The 17267-nt window shown below is 41.9% G+C and overlaps 1 protein-coding gene across 1 annotated transcript in view; it reads left to right on the forward strand.

Moving 5' to 3' along the window:
• Positions 1 to 17180, forward strand: part of AK9 (adenylate kinase 9) — a 237105-nt gene extending 219925 nt beyond the window's left edge. The window contains exons 32-39 of the mRNA XM_019520106.1: positions 789 to 935; positions 3340 to 3560; positions 7021 to 7217; positions 7716 to 7885; positions 10266 to 10364; positions 10446 to 10548; positions 12298 to 12412; positions 16741 to 17180. Coding sequence (XP_019375651.1) covers positions 789 to 935; positions 3340 to 3560; positions 7021 to 7217; positions 7716 to 7885; positions 10266 to 10364; positions 10446 to 10548; positions 12298 to 12412; positions 16741 to 16943 — 1255 coding nt within the window. The 3' untranslated portion in view covers positions 16944 to 17180. The remainder of the gene's footprint in view (positions 1 to 788; positions 936 to 3339; positions 3561 to 7020; positions 7218 to 7715; positions 7886 to 10265; positions 10365 to 10445; positions 10549 to 12297; positions 12413 to 16740) is intronic.
• Positions 17181 to 17267: the final 87 nt, after the last annotated feature.

A 17267-nucleotide genomic window follows, 5' to 3' on the forward strand; every position in this document is an offset into this window, starting at 1 on the left:
CTGTATTTCTTCTTCAGTATGGATTAGGCAAACCATTAAGTAAGATATTAGGAAGTACCTTAAATATTATCTCTTACTAGCCAGTCTGTATTCATGTCAATAAGTACGTATATCAGTAGTTCACAGCCTTTTGGGGCTTGAGGCATTCCTCATTAGATTTGAAGCACTCTTTCGTAACTTTTGTGAAATAAGTGGCACTCACTTTCAAAAACTAATGTACATATTAGAGTACTTACACTTCCTTGCAGAGGCAGAGGAACCTGTGACTGCAAAGTGGGCAGTGGAGGTGGCGGGTTGATAGGGACAGGGACAGACCTGAGCCTGCACATAGCTGCTCAAGTGTATCTCCTCACACGTCAAAGAGCAAGGCACCCCAGGGTGTCACAGCATTGTGGTTGCGAATCAGTAATGTAGGTGGCCAGTGGAGACTGCAGATAGCAAAAACAGTTATGTGACAGATGTCTTATAACTTAAGACTACACCATTTTTAGGACATTCCACCATTGAGTTGTACACACTACCAGTCTGTGTTACTACATGTTCCTATCACCTTTCTTCTTGGCCTAATCCCTCCACTCCTGCCTTACTACTTGTTACACCTACTTTTATTTTTAAATAAACTCTGAGAGTCGGGGATTGTTTTTTAGAAGTTTGTACATCATGGAAAGCAGGACGAGGTCTTTCAGTTTGTTTTTGTTCTTGTTAAAATTACGTTGTATATATGAACTGTTAATTTATAATGGTTAATTAGAAACTAACAGGGTTTTTTATGTTTTGGTTTTATACAGAGTTGTTATTGATGGGTATCCTGTAACAAGAAAGCAAGTGAACCTATTGGAATCAATGAGAATAATTCCAGTGAAAATCTTTGAGCTACAAATGGATGCAAAGGAGGTGTTTAGAAGAGCATTACAGGATAAGGAAAGAACTCCTGGGTAGTGATGCTCATTGCAAGCAATGTTTTTATCCATGTAAATCTTGTCCTTTCTCTCAAAGTATCTATCTAGGTTTCAGTGGGTGTGTCTACACATGCAATTAGTGCATGTGAATAAACTCTGGAGCTTATTGCTCCATAGGTTTTTGCTCCTGGGCACACCTTTTGCATGTGCACATGGGAGCAATTAACTCTGGAGCTGATTATTCATGAGCAGCATATGAAACCCAGTTGGAGCAGCCCCGGCTGGCAGAGGGCCCTGGGGGTGAGCCTGCCAGCTTGTAGCTGCTCCCCCTGGCTCCATGTTCTGCAAAGGGGCTGGCTGGGGCACAAAGGAACTTCAATGAGGGGCTAGCCAGCAGACAGGCCCTTACTGAAGCCAGCCGGGTCAGCATATACACATGCACTGCAGCAAATGAAATGAATGTAGGACTTTTTAAAGGACAGGAGTAACATATATTTTATTTTTCCAAAGTTCAATGCATAAATTACTTATCTAAGCCTTTCAGTGAAAACTTCTCCTTCACTTCTTTTCTTTTTTGATGAGATAAATATTCAGACTTAAAGCCTGTCAGTCTGCTTTTTGATTAACAGCAGAAAGTAGTTAATACCTGGACAGGGCACCAAGAAAACAGAACACTCAACCTAAAATTAAATTGTATAAAAACCATGCCCACATTAGGTGAAATGTTTATAAGAATTTCCAGATTGCTTATAACATTGTTGAATTTTCATTTGCTCATCAAGCAATGACTACACTGCTTGTAAAGTGAAAGTTGAAACTCCATTTGCATCACAAGAAAATCATGTAGCACTATCTTTTTCAAGACTTTACTTTAGAAATTACATCTTTCATTTCAAAGTAATTATATTTTCTAGGCTTATTTATACAATTCAAATGTACAACCCCAGTAAATAATAAAAGGTAGTACTGCCTGGGGATATATCTTATGGTTTAAAAAAAGCTAATATAAGCTTTTTTGCACTGTTTGAATTAAGAGCCTTTATAATGCTACAGTTTAGACTAGGTATTCATACTTTTCCCTCTCCATGGACTGCCACCTTGATGGGGTGGAGAGTCTTGCGTGTATCAATGACCCTAACAGCAACACTGTTAGAGGTCTTGTAGTACTGGTAGTGTCACCCATGGCAGCGTGGTTAAAGATGAGGTATCAGACAAAGAGCAGTCCAACAGAATATAAAGACTTCAAAGGTGGAGCAGCAGATGCAGAAGGCATACTTCTCAATAGCTGCAAAGGCAGATGAAGGCAGCAATGGACAAGTAACCCAAATCATCTTGGATCTTCTTGCCACTAGACACAGGTTTCTTCTCCACCAAGATCCATGTGGTTGCCAATACACAACAGCTTTCTCACATAAAAAAGTAGGCTTCCCCCCCGGGACCCAACATCTACCACAATAACTAATCACTAATATCCTGACCTCTACAACACCCTGTAGTAGTGGATGAGTGGCAATGGGGACAGATGAAGTGATGGCCGGGAGTCCCTAGTCACAGATCCAAACACAGGTAGCAGTCATATGTTGGTTGCGTCACCCTTGGAATAGGACAGGAGGGTGATTCGATAGCTGTGATCGCGACTGAACAGTCCTTTTTGGGATCCCCTCTGCTCACCCCACATGGGGAGGGAGCTGGAAAAGGTGCCCTAAACATAGGCTGTCCCACCTTATTTTACCCAACTAGAGAGCCATAATTATCCATGACCATGAAGGATCACCACTGCAATGCCTCTAGTTAGGTTCTAGTTAAAATTGTTCTGAGAGTTTTATATAACATTCCAGTTTGAGATAATTTACATTATTTGAACTAGCTTTATATATATGTGTGTCATAAACTGTAGATAGATACGTATTTCCTGAGTTCAGAGCTTGCATTCTACTAAAACATATTCAAAGATGATGGCTACTTATCTCCAAGCAAAAATCTGTGGTAGTATTACATTAAGTCTACCAGTTTAACCTTCAAATAAACAATTGATCCTTCTGTCTTCTAAGTGTCTCAAGCTTTGGTATATGCACTAGAATTTAAAGGTATATTGTTACAATATGTCAATAAATGTGCTAACACATTCTAAGTTATTTTCAAAATACGAGTACTACAGTCAGAAAATAAATATAGCATAATTTGCTTTGTTCCTGGATACCCATTTGGCTCCTCAAAATTAATAAGAATAGTGGATTTTTTCCTGTCCTTTTGGCAGTGTCATTCTTAATAACAAAGTTGTATTTCATAAGCAGAATTTTTAAAAATACTATTAAAATAACCTCTAAAATATACAGATCAGAATCAGCAAATAGTTACATACATACATACATACATCTATCTATATATATATGTATACTCTCCAATCCTCTGATATAAATATTATTTTTATTGTCTTTAGACTGCCATATCCTGCCCATGACAGCGCACAGATTCTAGCTATTCGGAACTCTTGCTACAGACAGCAAATAGATGCGGTTAAGACTTATTATGAAAAGGAACATCAGAACTGGTCTGTGGTTGATGCATCACAAAGTAAATGGTGGATCTGGAACAAAATAGTCAAGGAAGTTCAAATTATTATTAGGCAGATCCAGATATATCTGGAAAGAATAAGAGAAGGTAAAAGAGAATATTTTATGTTTAAAAATTGTACTTGTCTGTCTAAGATGCCCACAAAAATGGCCAGCGCTGCAATCAGCCCACAAAGTCACCCACCTGCCGCATCGATTTTGGTGGATCCCTATTTATGAGCAAAGGCTGAAAAGACTAGGGTTATTTAGTCTGGAAAAGATTGAGAGGGGACTTGATAACAATCTTTAAATGCCTGAAGAAGGGTGATTATAGAGAGGATGGCGATGGGCTTTTCTCTGTGACTGTAGGGGTCATGACTAGGAGCAATGGCCTGCAATGGATTCAGCAGGGGAAATTTAGGTTGGAGATTAGGAGGAACTTTCTGACTATGAGGGCTGTCAAGCATTGGAACCAGTTACCTAGGGAAACTATGGAATCTCCATCCTTGGAAGTTTTCAAAAGCAGGTTAGCCAGACACTTGGCTGAGATAGTTTAGTCAGGGATGATCCTGTCTTGAGCAGAGGCCTGGACTAGGTGACCTTGTGAGGTCCCTTCCAGCCCTACTTTCATATGATCCTAAGAAATTGTAATTCAAGGAATCAGATTAACTTGCTCCAAATGGATCACTAAATTAATTCTCAGCCAAAAAATAATCTAAATTGAGGACATTTCAGTCACTTAGCAATAATACAATTCTTATAAGAAAATGGTACCTGTAAAAAGAAACAAAAAGCAGTCAGTTCTGCATGGTCTGTGAATGAGCTTGCCTACACTACAAATGTGTTATATCAGAAAGTGGCAGAGGTATAACTGGGAAGTTTTGCACCCTGGGTGATGGTAGCACATAGGACAGGAGCTGCACCTGGGCTACTGGTAGAGGCAGCCAAGGAAGCAGTGTAATGGCTGCTATTTTTGTATCCCTCCCTCTGCCAAGTTGGCTGCCAGGACTGGTGCCCTGGTCATCCCCAACCTAGTGATGCTACTGCAAAATGGGTTACCTCACACCTGTTGAGTAAATCAAAATAAAACTTAAGGCTAAACAAAACTTTGACATAGCTTGGGGTAGCAGGAACTTCCACTGCTTAATTATAATGAAGCTGATGGAAAATAATGTTCACAGATAACAGGAATATCACAAGAGGTAGTCCCATGATTATATGAAGTTGTCACCTCAGTTGTGCATGCACTTCATAGAAATAACCAACACCTTCTTCAACACCAAAAGGGAAAAAGAAAAGTAGCACTAAGTCATTCATTTTGCTAGAGATAAGTCACAGGCAGGCAATAACTAGGGCAAGCTGAGAGAGCTGAGCCCCAAGACACAATACAATTAGAATAAATGGCATTACAGTTGCCCTGAGACATTGGTGTCCTTGAGGAAAGATCCACATGCAGGTCCTATGCAACAGCACAGATCATGTTAAAAATGAATTGTTCAAGATACATTGTTAGTTAATGAGTTATTTATTAGGGGTGTGCAAAATGGTCCCTATTCGATTTGGATTCAGATTCAGCCTGAATTCGGGACAGTGATTTGATTCATTGATTCGGATCACTGTTCTCGATTTGATTTGGCCGAATCCAAATCTGAAGATTTGATACTGATTCGGAGAATCAGCAATTCGGACATAGACACAGCTTTAAATGTTTTTTCTACGTACCTTGATGTACCAGTGTGGCTCGTGAACACTGCGATGCTGGGGTGGATGGAGTGTGGGGGGGCCCCCGAATGCTCGGTGATGAACCCGGAAGTGGACCTGAAGTCCACTTCCAGGTCTGTTGGAGGTGGACGGGAGGCCCCCCCTGCACCTCCCCAGCTCAGCAATCAGCCACAGGGGGACCCTGGGTGCCCCCCCCACCAGACCCAGGAGGCGCCAGTTGCTGATCTGGGGGAGCACAGAGGGGCCCTCCTGCGTGCTGTCCAGTGGACCTGGAAGTGGACTGGAAGTGCTTCTAGTCCACTTCCAGGTTTGCTGCCAAGCACACTGGGGAGCCCCCTGCACTTCTGTGGGATACTCCATCTGCCCCAGCATCACAGCATTCATGAGCTGCCTGCTACCTAAAGGTATGTAGAAAAAACATTTAAAGCTGTGTCTATGTCTGAATATCTCTGAATTGATTTGGAGGGTTTCACTTCGATTCAAAGAGATTAAAGGGTCTCCTGATTCAATTCGGATTCAAAGATTCAGCCACCAAATCTCCACCGAATCGAATCAGGGATCGAAGCTTCACACAGCCCTATTATTTATATGTATTTTGAAACTCTGTGTTATGTTAATGTTGATATGTAATTGTTGTTATGTTTGGTTGGGGAAGGGAGATTCAGAGAGCTGTACCTTTAAGAAACTCTTGTAAGAGCCTGTTGACCCTAGTTAGCCTGCCTTCCAGAGGCTCCTGTTACAGGATGCTGATCAGATAATGAAGCAGACCTCTGTCAGGCACAAAAGACATTTAGAGCCTTGAACAGAAGCTCAGTTTTGTAGACTAGTTTTAAAAAAAGATATATATATTTATAAATGCAGAAAATTCAGAATTAAGGTTAAACTTGCAAGTAATAGTTAGTTGAAATTTTCTTTGGGGATCAAATTCAGTCTTGACATAACCTGGAATAATCTCCATTTAAGTTTTTATGTGAGACAACACCACCATTGAATTTATCAGCATGTTTGAGGGTGGTCCAGTCTGAGTCAGATTATTTCTGGAGAAAGAGCCAGCCCACAATTTTTGGGGGCCCTCTGCAAGAAATAGTTGTGGGGCCCCTTGCCTCAAAGAAGTTGGCGGCAGCCGGGGGTGGAGGATGGTGAGTGGCCAGATGCAGGGGGCCCCTAAGCTGTGGGCCCCCTTGCGGCTGCAAGTTTCGCAGTATAAGATGGGCTGGCCCTGCCTGGAGGGAAAACAGATGATAATGTTTCTTTTTCTATCCCTATTAAAGTTTCCAGGTCAGTGCCCTTCTTGTAAACGTATATCACATCCCAAATGGTATTTAGGATTTTTTTCAAATATAATTTGAGCATCAGGCCTTTTAAAATATAACTTAAGGTAGAGTATTATATAATATTTTATGTAACAATCAATTTAGTTAAACCTTGTATTTATAAGACTAGGATGAATAAATGAAAGTTTGTATCCCATCCTAAACTCAAATGTATCCCTGCAAAACCTTCAAATTACAATTGAACTCTTTCTTTTGTAACACAAAGAAATGAAACAATACACCACCAGTGCAAAACTATCCCAGTGAAGCAGATTAATTAAGCACGGCGAGTATCCCATATCATTAGCATTTATTGTTTTTTTAAGTGTTTGCCAGAGAAATGGTTACCAAAATAAATCAGCAAAATGTTTTACAATGTAATTTTAATAATCTAATTTTCATAAAGACTGCTTGTTTCTCATTCTAAACATTGAATAGAATTGTTATTTTTTTATCATGACTATAAAGATCATAAAATTGTAAGTGGAAAATGTTTAAATACTACAAAATAATTATCATTATTATTATTCACAGGAAAAGCAGCCAATATTGCTGATTTGTGTATTACAACACAAGAGCTGCAGTCTCGGCTGGGAGAGTTTGGGCAGTACTGTCCTGTTAGCCTTGCAGAAAAGGGTGAACTGGTTGACTGCTCTGTAACCTCCTCATTACAGTTTGCTGCAGAATTTCGAGGACACTACTACAAAATGGCTTCCCAGAAGGAATTGGACGTAAGTGCCTCTGAATAAAGAAAATACACTGTTAGCCTGGAAAATTGCATGGTTTGCTACTATGAGTCTATGTATATTCTGTACAGAAATTAACTCTTTATTTGAATTAGGCTGATTGTTTTCTTATGGTATTCTAATCATTGTTCTGTGTACTTCTATCAGTTCTTGAGTTAAAATGTAGTGGAAGAGAATCTTGTCAAAGCAAAATTCTTCTGAACAAACATACACTTATAAACTAAAATATTTCAGGTCTTCCATTTCAAAGCATGTATCTTCTTCCCCCACTCCTTTTTAATTTATACAATGGGAAAGATAGCCTAGATGAAGGTGGGTTGAAGGAATAATGGCTTTCCTCACTGTCCCAGCACTTTGTGATGCAGGGAAATAAAGGAACAAGTAGCAAATGTGTATGAAACAAGCCACTTCCTATGTAGCATGTATAAAATTATTACTTTATATTTCTCCCATCTTACAAAGGTTTAATTTCTCACATTACAGAAATTCTTAAATACACCAGAGGTGTATGTGCCGCTATTAGCACCTAATCCTCTTCCACCACGAAATATGCTCCCAAAGAAACTGACTATGGCAGACGTAAAAGCCTTATTCCCTAAGAGTGCAGAAATGCAAGGATACTGTCCAGTCACTTACTTAGATGGAAAACAGAGGTAAATCTTAACATTTCTTAGCATTTCTATGAAAAACCTAGGTACCTTGTATTTAAAAAAAAAGAAACACTATTCCATTTGAAACAGGAATAAAAATTGCAACAGCGTACATTGGGCTTTGCAAAAATTTGTGAAATTATCTTTTGAATCCAGTACTGCTGTGGGGTTTGTTATAAACCTGGAATTTGAACAAGTTGCAGAAAGCAAGAAGTGGTCTAAATCCAGCCAGGTTTTCATTCCCTAAAAAAGTCAAAACTCCTGTTTCTATTTTTAGGGTTCCAGTCCATTTCTGCCCCTTGTCCTTTCTGACATCTTCAAGGAGCAACTGATGTGTCTGCTCCACTCCTTTTCTTGTACAGTATGTGGGTGGCTGAGCAGTGGGTCCTGACTGTTCCCTTTTTCTTCTGGAGTAGAATTTAAAACACTCTTGCATTAGCTATAGTTAATGCTCCATTAGCTCCCATTCTTGAAGCTGAACAATAGCCAACTAAGGGGAGCACCATGACTGACTACGCTGCCCTCCCCCCTGCTGGACAGAGAAGGCTGTCAGTGAACAGCATGCATCAAGTTATGGTGAGGGACCCAATTCTTTTGTATTTTCTGTAGAAGCTGGAGCCAGTCCATGGCTGGGGGGTGAGCTGCCAGAGGGCTGAGCAGAGCTGCAGGGGGCCTCTGTCCTTCCTATCATGGTGGCAGCATCCTCCAGGGCTACCCAGGGAGGCTGCTAGTGGTCCTGGTGCTGACCCAGCTCGGAGGCAGCACCCAGGCAGATCCAGCTCTTCCCTGAGCCTGCCAGAGCTTCCAGCGCCCGGTAAACTGTCCCTGCCACCTTCCTGCCACCTGGGACCACCTGGGAATGGGCTGGCTTGCCCCTGGGACAGCATGGGGAGGCAGCAGTAGGATGGCTGGGTGTGCTGGCAGCTGGAGAAGGTGGTGGGGATGGTACACAGGGCACTGGAAGCCCACTGAGCCTCAGCATCCCCAAGCCCACCCAGACTTCCAGTGCCCCGGGCACCATCCCTGCTGTATTCTCCGGCCACCAGTACATCCAGGCCCCTTTCTGCCACCTCCCCACACTGCCCCAGGAGCAAGCCAGCCAATTCCTGGGTGGTCCCAGGCAGTAGGAAGGCAGCAGTGTTGCTGGAAGCCCCAGCAGGCTTAGGGAAGAGTTGAATCCAGCTGGGCCTCCAAGCTGGTGCAGCATCCGGCCCACTTGCAACCTGCCCCAGTGGCCTTGGCGGGTGCTGCCACTGCAGAGGGAAGGACAGGGGCTCCCCAAAGCTCAGGGGCCACTTAGCCCACTGGCAGTTTGCCCCCTAGCCATGGACAGGTTCCTCTGGAAAAGAAGAAAAGGATCAGGCCCCTCGCTGCTTCTGCCTGCTAAAGGCAGAAGTGGCAAGGGGCCAATCCTTTTTTTCAGTGGAGCCTGCCCCACCCTCCCATGGCTGGGAGGCGAGCTGACAGCTGCATTGTTGCAATTTGCAAAGTTGCAAACTAAACTACATCCAGATGTAGTTTAGTTTGCAATGATGCAAAATCATTTAAACCCCCCAAAAGTCTTGCACGTGTACACTGATGCCATTAATCTACACAAAGTGACATTTTTGTCACATGTACATGTTAATGACGTCATGTATACAAGTGCCCCAGGGCTCCCTGGCAGCTGTCCACTGGGTGTGCTGTCAAGAAGCCAGTCACTCTTCCTCCCTCTTCCTTGTGAGGGAGTACTACTTGTAACTGTACAGGCAGTAGACACAAAACAGAGACGGTCCTCTTTGAAAGCATTACTATTTTGTAGCATGTTCAGCAGCTGTGTAGTGCTACAACAGCTGTATGGCTGTACACAAATTGAACGGCTGTACATTCCTTTTTTGCAGCACTATAAGGGCATATTTAGTGCTACAAATACAGTGCCTGTCCATGACCTGAGTATCCATTCCCTGTTACCATGGGTGTGGTATTCAGTATTTCTGCTGGCCAGGATGAAGTAAGGGAGCCAGTGGATCACCACTGAAGGTCACCACTGTGAGCTGTAGTTGATGCTCCATTAGGTCCCATTCTTGAAGCCAAACAGGTGGGACACAAAAGGGGTGAATGCACATAATAACCTAACCATTCCACAATTGTCATGGTTCAGAAATGTCCAAAAATACACTGCCTTAGCTTTCCAGGTAGAATGGTCACCTTCTAGGCGTTTAAGTGTTGTGCCTCACTGGTAGTGAGTACCCAGGCCAGCATGTCTGGCAGTGGATGAATGGTGGGGGAGTGCTTGCACCCATGGTTTGATAGCTTTTTGAGGAGGGGATCTATATAGGCTTCTTGTCTATTGTGACAAAAATTGCCTATGAATCATCTTTTGAGTTCTTTTCTGTCTTTTTAGATATGAAGCCTTGGTACCTGGCAATACTGGGTATGCTGTGGCATATCGAGATAAACTGTATATTTTTGAAAGTGAAGAAAAACTGCAGAAGTTTATGAGGTAAAGTTATTAATTTTATTTTAACTTTGAATTATTTAATATACTTTGTGTCTTGAAAGCACTTAGTTTCTGTCTTTCTAGGCTACCAGAAAAATACTGGAATCTGAAGCTTCCACACAAACTCCCTCCCATAAAGGAGCCAGTTCTACTTACTGCTCTTCCCTTGACTGGATACCTTGAACAGGCTAGTTTCTGCTTCTATCGTTTATAGTAAAATTAAAAAATAAGATAAGAAGTTCATAACATACCAGATAGTCTGCCGTTTTTATACATTTTAATTATCATATTAAACTCTCATTAATGAAGGTAAGATTAATTAAGTAAACATCATGGGAATAGTTATGGGAGGAAACAAAGGTGGCTTAAAAATGGTAGGTATTTGAAGCTACTCAAGAATTTGTGATCTTAATTGTGAGAGAAATTAATAGGCAGAATGTAGGGCAGCCAAAGGTGTATAAACAAACTGCAGGGCTATATGATAAAATGTATCCTGTCCCAAGGCTCCTCAGTTTATTTTATGACTGTGCAACTTATTCCAGAACTGTTATTACCACGTGTAGTATTTAGGGATATTTGCTTTATAATGAACAGAACAAATGGGCAAGATCCTAGTCTACCTATTTGGCATATAACTGGTGTTTAGGCATTTATATGTCAGAGATCCTATTGCACTGTGCTTGAAACCCTGAGAAACCATCAGCACAAAAAGTGGGTGGGTCCTCCCCAGCCTTATGTTTAGGTTACAAGAAACAGTAAGGAAAACACAAAGGTATGTTACAAAAGTAATAGTTTTTCAGGAATTTGTGCAAGATGGAATAGGACCAACTTATGACATTTATATTCCTAGATGCCATTTAGATATTTAGTGAATTAAACGGGATCTAGCCTAATTATAAGCCTATGACCATAATATCTATCTGCTAATCCATCTTCCTATCTACTAGTTTATCTTGGGGCAGCAAGAAAGTGATTTAAAATTTTCCCTTTTACTAATGTGCTTCTAATGCTTTATCCCAGCCATTAACGGTCACCAAAGGACAAAAATACCACCATCGATGGATGACAGACAAAGTTCTTTGGGTGAATCTGATATCTTTTATTAGACCAACTTAAATAGTTAGAAAACAATTTTTAAGCAAGCTTTTGGGTTCAAGAACCCTTCATCAGGCTGAGGAAGTTTCAGCAGTTGGTGTGTGCTCTTCCTGGATGGAAAGAGGGGTGGGGTGGTACAGGGGTGTACAACCTATGCCCCGTACCATAGAAAGATGTAATAAAGATACTTTCTAGATATTGTTGATATGTATTAGTTGTATTATTACAGCACCTTAGGTCACAGTAATAAACCAACTCCCCATTGTTGTAGGCACTGTACAAGCACATAACAAAAAGCCTCCAAGAGCTTGCCTCCTTTTCCAAGCTACAGTGATAAGCTAAGCAATACTACAAGGAAGCTAAGTGATACTACAAATCACATTTTCCCTGAGCCACTAGAAACTACATTCCTTACACAAATACATTCCTGTCAGTGCTAGTTAAGGTTATGACCAGATGATGATAATGGAAATGAAGCAGCCACTGCACACTAGATCTGGCTATGTGTGTTTATACACACGTGTATGCGTATGCATTCATATAAAACTTATATGATCTTTCTAATAGTACTGCAGTTTGCCACTGAAAAGTATTATTGAAAGAAATACTAACCATGCACTATTTTTCTTATTAATGTGTCCATATTCGTTATGGTTGAGTCAGTTACTACTGTACTCCCATTCAACTCAGTAACAAAACGCCCATTGATGTAGATGCTCAGATACCACATTATATCAAAATTTAACTAGATATACTTTAGTGATGGCAGGATTAATGTTTTATGTCATACTGTATCCAAGCTGGTTAATGATCCTCTCCAAAGTTTGTTTTATATCTTTAGGGGGTAGCAACTGCTCTGATAAAAGCTCTGAATGAAGTAGGCTGCTTCAAGCCAAAGTTTCCATTCCTAAGTGTAAAAAAAACTGCTCTGCTGTTTGTGGCTTACCATTTAAAAGGTATGTGAAAATATGTACTATTATAATAAGTATTGAAGAAATGTATTCAATAGATTTATAGAACAGTTTTAGGTAAAAGTGCCATCTCTGACCATCTGGATTTCCTGGATTTCTTAAAGTATGGTGCTGCTGCCACTAGAGCAATGATTCCCAAAGGGTGTACCATGGAACAACAGTATGCCACAAGTGCGATGGAGGTGTTTAGCAAGAGCCCCTATGTGAAGAGGTAAATGGTCTCCCTTCCTGTCCAGCACCCTGCACCTGCCCCAGCTGCTCCTGTGGGGACTGCTGCTACACTACAGCCTTTGCCCACCCTTCTTTGACCCCAAGCATGAGGGAGACCCACAGTGTGTGGCTACAGGGAGGCATGGGGGAGACCCTGCAGGTTGCCCCAGCCCCTTGCCTACAGCAGGGGAAGCAGGGGTTGAGAGGGACAGGCAGCACGGGCATAAGTTGCCAGCAGTGGCAGTCAGTGGGGGGAGGCAAATAGCTTGGGGAGGAGTGAGAAGGCAGGCACAGGCATGAGGGGGCAAGGGATGGGGGCCTGGCATCTACCTTCCCAACTGCTACTTTCCCTGCCACAGCAACTGCAGAGAAGGAAGGGGAATGAATATAAGACTACCCTCCAATAATTGGATTCTAAATATGGAAAATTATATGCAATTTACTATGTTCCATGTATAGAATCTAATTCTTGGAGTATCATCTTAAGTTTGAAGTCATTTTGGACTCAGGTAAATATGCTGTGTTTGTATATGTATATATATTACACACACACACCCCTCTCTTCAGGCCTAGGAGGCAAGAGTAAAGTGGGCCACCAATTTAATCCAGAAACAAATGTGCCCCAGATATCTCGGAAGCACTGCACTAGATCTATGCCAGTTTTGCTATGTTGGCAGAATGGTGTGTGGCACCAGGAGTTTTTATGCCGGTATGGCTACATCACCTCCCTGAGTGGCATTATCTATGCCAGCAGAAGCCCTCTTCCGTCAGCACAGGGTTTTTGCCAGTGTAGTTATTTCAGCTGGGTTTTTGTGCCCCAAGACCAATATAGCTTTCAGCAAAAATTTTCAATGTAGATCAAATCTCTGTCTTATGAAGTCCAAAACATGTTTTTAAAAATACGATATATAATGACTTATATAAGTGTAACAAATCTTTGGCAAATGCACAATGCACCAAGACAGAAGAGGAATTACATAGGTAAATGTAATAATAGGCAATCTACAAAAGTATCATGAGAATCAACTGTCACTTAAGTCCTCTCTACAATAGGGAAAGTACCCTTACAGTACTAACATATTTTAAAGTTAAAAAGTGAAACTGTCTTTAAGCTAGCTTGGGAACCAGAACTATTTTTAAAATTGGTCAAAATCAGTATAATAAAGTCTGCTGAAAGATCTAATAAAATCTCAGCCTGGTTACCTTAAGCAATGCTCATGCCAAATATAACAACAAAGTCCAAATACTTTGAAAAAGCATATAAATGAAAGAGACTGTAGATTAACATACAGCACTAGTAGCTATTTAGGCCAGCTCTATACTATGGTCTCAGGTACTGATGCACTTAATTTATCTATGAACGTGAGGCAAAAGCTGCACTGATAACTTTCTGGGAATGGACAGAGGTAAAATATTTATCCTGATTTATGTAGATCTTTAGCAATCTTTAGCTTAGCAAAGCTTTGTTCACCAGACTGCTTGTTTGTGATGTTACTGATGAAGATTTCAACTACAAAGGGTTACTGTACAATCAGTATGCTACTGATATTGTAGTTCTACATTGTTCTTATTTAATCTACATTCTCAGATCACCTTGCTTTTCTAGTAGATAGTTATGTAACATCATTAATAAAAGGTAGCACACTTAAGCTTGACCTTTAACTGAAGAGATACAGGTTAGTAGAGTAAAACTTCCTGTGAAGACTTCTAACCTCCCTAGAGGGGTATGACTAAACTTAGTCTCAAATGTTCATTATAACGGGTTATTATTGGTTTCTTCATTGCTTCTAGATAGTTAGAGGACAACAGTACCTTAAAGAAATTTTAATTATCTACGGGCAGCCCAGAGAGTGCAGGGTTTTGGGGATTTTTTTTCTAACCAAGTTGTGGCTTCAAAACAGATTTTGAAAGCAGTTCAGCACCATACCAGTGCAATGCCCTGCCTTGTCAGCATTATTGTGTCATACTAGGAGTGCTTTGTAGGTTAGTGTACTAACATACCTATACCATTATAGGTATAGCTCTTTGTGTAGACATGGCCTTAGCCTCCTGATGCAAGGACAAACAGCTTGACTCTGCATTGGAATTCTATAGATTGCACCAGCAGTTGAGATTAATAGTATTTTTTATTAAAACCAAAAGTCATTCAACAGTTATACAGCTATTTTAAGTGTATAGGTCAATACTACACAATATCATCTTGTATTACTGCACTATTTACTATATAGGATCATAGACTCATAGGAAAGTAGGACTAGAAGGGACCTCATGAGGTCATCTAGTCCAACCCCTTGTTCAAAGCAGGATCATTCCTGACTAAACCATCCCAGCTAAGTGCCTGTCTGGCCTGCTTGTGAAAATTTCCAGGGATGGAGATTTCAGTTTCACTAGTAACTGGTGTTAATGCTTTACAACCCTACTAGCGAGAAAGTTCTTCCTAATCTCTAATGTAAATTTCCTTTGCTACAGCTTGAAGCCACTGCTCATAGCCTTACCCCCTACAGCCACAGAGAAAAGTTTATTGCCATTCTCTTTAAAAATGCCCTTCAGGTATTTGAAGACTTATCAAATCCCCACTTCAGTCTTTTCTTCTCCTGACTAAATAATCTTACTTCTATCAGTCTTTCATCCTAAATCTTGCTTCCCTGGCCTCTAATAGCTTTTGTCACTCTTGGGTGTATTCTTCCCAGTCTGTCCACATCTTGCTTGAAGTATGGGGCCCAAAGCTGGACACAGTACTCCAGGTGAGGCCTCTCTAGTGCTGAACAGATTAGAATCATCACTTCCCTAGATTTGCAAGCAAGTTTCCTGTTGTTACAACTCAGTATCCTGTTAGGTTTTTTTGTAATAAAAGCACACTGTTGGCTCATATTCAGTTTATGGGATCGTAGGGAAGTAGGGCTGGAAGGGACCTCACAAGGTCATCTAGTCCAGACTTCTGCTCAAGACAGGATCATCCCTGACTAACTTATCTCAGCCAAGTGTCTGGCTAACCTGCTTTTGAAAACTTCCAAGGATGGAGATTCCATAGTTTCCCTAGGTAACTGGTTCCAATGCTTGACAGCCCTCATAGTCAGAAAGTTCTTTCTAATCTCCAACCTAAATTTCCCCTGCTGAATCCTGAGGCCATTGCTCCTAGTCATGACCCCTACAGTCACAGAGAAAAGCCCATTGCCATCTTCTCTATAATCACCCTTCTTCAGGCATTTAAAGATTGTTATCAAGTCCCCTCTCAATCTTTTCCAGACTAAATAACCCTAGTCCTTTCAGCCTTTGCTCATAAATCGGGATTTACCAAAATCAATGTGGCAGATGGATGACTTTTTGGGCTGATCGCAGTGCTAGCCATTTTTGTGGGCATATCATGGCAAGCCCCATTGTTGATTGGCTGAGGGCTGCCCTTCATGCGGCTCCACCCCTCACTGCTGACTGGGGGGGGGGCTAGTTGTCATGTGGCCCCTTTCCTCTCCAACAATACACAAAAGGCAAACCTGCTGGTTTGCATGTTCAGGTCCTGGATCAGCTGAAGAGGGCACAACATCTAGCATGCAGTGGGGGTGGGTTATCTGTAGGCCTGATCTGACCCACAGAGCCAGCTCTGTACCATTCATCTGGGCTGAGGCACCGGATGAGTTTGGTGCCTTTACTCTACATACATTGTAGCAGTTTTCTGGACAGAAAAGCCTCAGCTGCTACAGGGGAGAAATAAAGAGGAGCTATGTAGTTTTTGAACATGCTTTAAGGAATGTAAGCTGAGCCACCTCTCTTCTGACCATGTATCTTTCTGGTAGGTAGGCGCTTTGTGCCGTGGTCCCTTGTAAAGTTTTCCCAAAATTTGTTGCTCCCAAAACCAACATGCATGCTTTTCTTCGTTCTCTAGCCTCATTAGTTCACAGCAGTAGTAGGAGATGCTAGGTCTCAAGTTGTTTTGTGATAATTTCCTTTTAAGACCAGTCCACCATTCTCTTGTCTCATTAGAAAGTCAGAATTAGGCAGAAATAGCTCACTAATTATGTAGGATGCCCCTATATCATGATGGCAGTGAGTTTAAACAACAGAAACATGAGATGATTTAATGTACTATGTTGCTTACTTTTTTGCAGCCTATAACCCCAGGAGCTCTGAATACACCCGAAAGAAGTACAAGACCAAACTAGAGCAGTTCATCGATTACTGCAAACTCCTCCCCTATTTGGGAACCAAAATGACTCGCAAATACAAAGAGCCTCAGCACAGACCGTTTGGTTTTGATTACAAATTGGAGACCTTCCTGGCTCTTAAAACAGCAGACCCTGCTTGTATTTAGTTTGCCAGGGACAGGCTTGAAATAGCCCCGCACACCTGCTGAACCCAGAGGGGCGTGCGTGCGTGCGTGTGTGTGAACCCTGCGCGAGCCCTACTTCAACTAACCGCGCGGGCTCGTCCCTGCATCCGTCGCGCTGAGGCCGCCGCCCCGGAAGAGCAGAGCGGCTCGCACCGTCACAAGGTCTCTTCACGCGCGCGGGGCGTTTTCAGTTTCGAAATAAACGATAATAAATCACAACCGCGCGGACCCATGAGCGTTTGGCACCCCGGGCTCCGGCCGCCTCCCGCCGCTGCGCCGGGGTTGGGGGAAGTGGCCACCAGAGGC

Source organism: Gavialis gangeticus, unplaced genomic scaffold (assembly GCF_001723915.1).
Source record: "Gavialis gangeticus isolate Ggan-Ray unplaced genomic scaffold, GavGan_comp1, whole genome shotgun sequence".
Taxonomy (NCBI): Eukaryota; Metazoa; Chordata; order Crocodylia; family Gavialidae; genus Gavialis; species Gavialis gangeticus.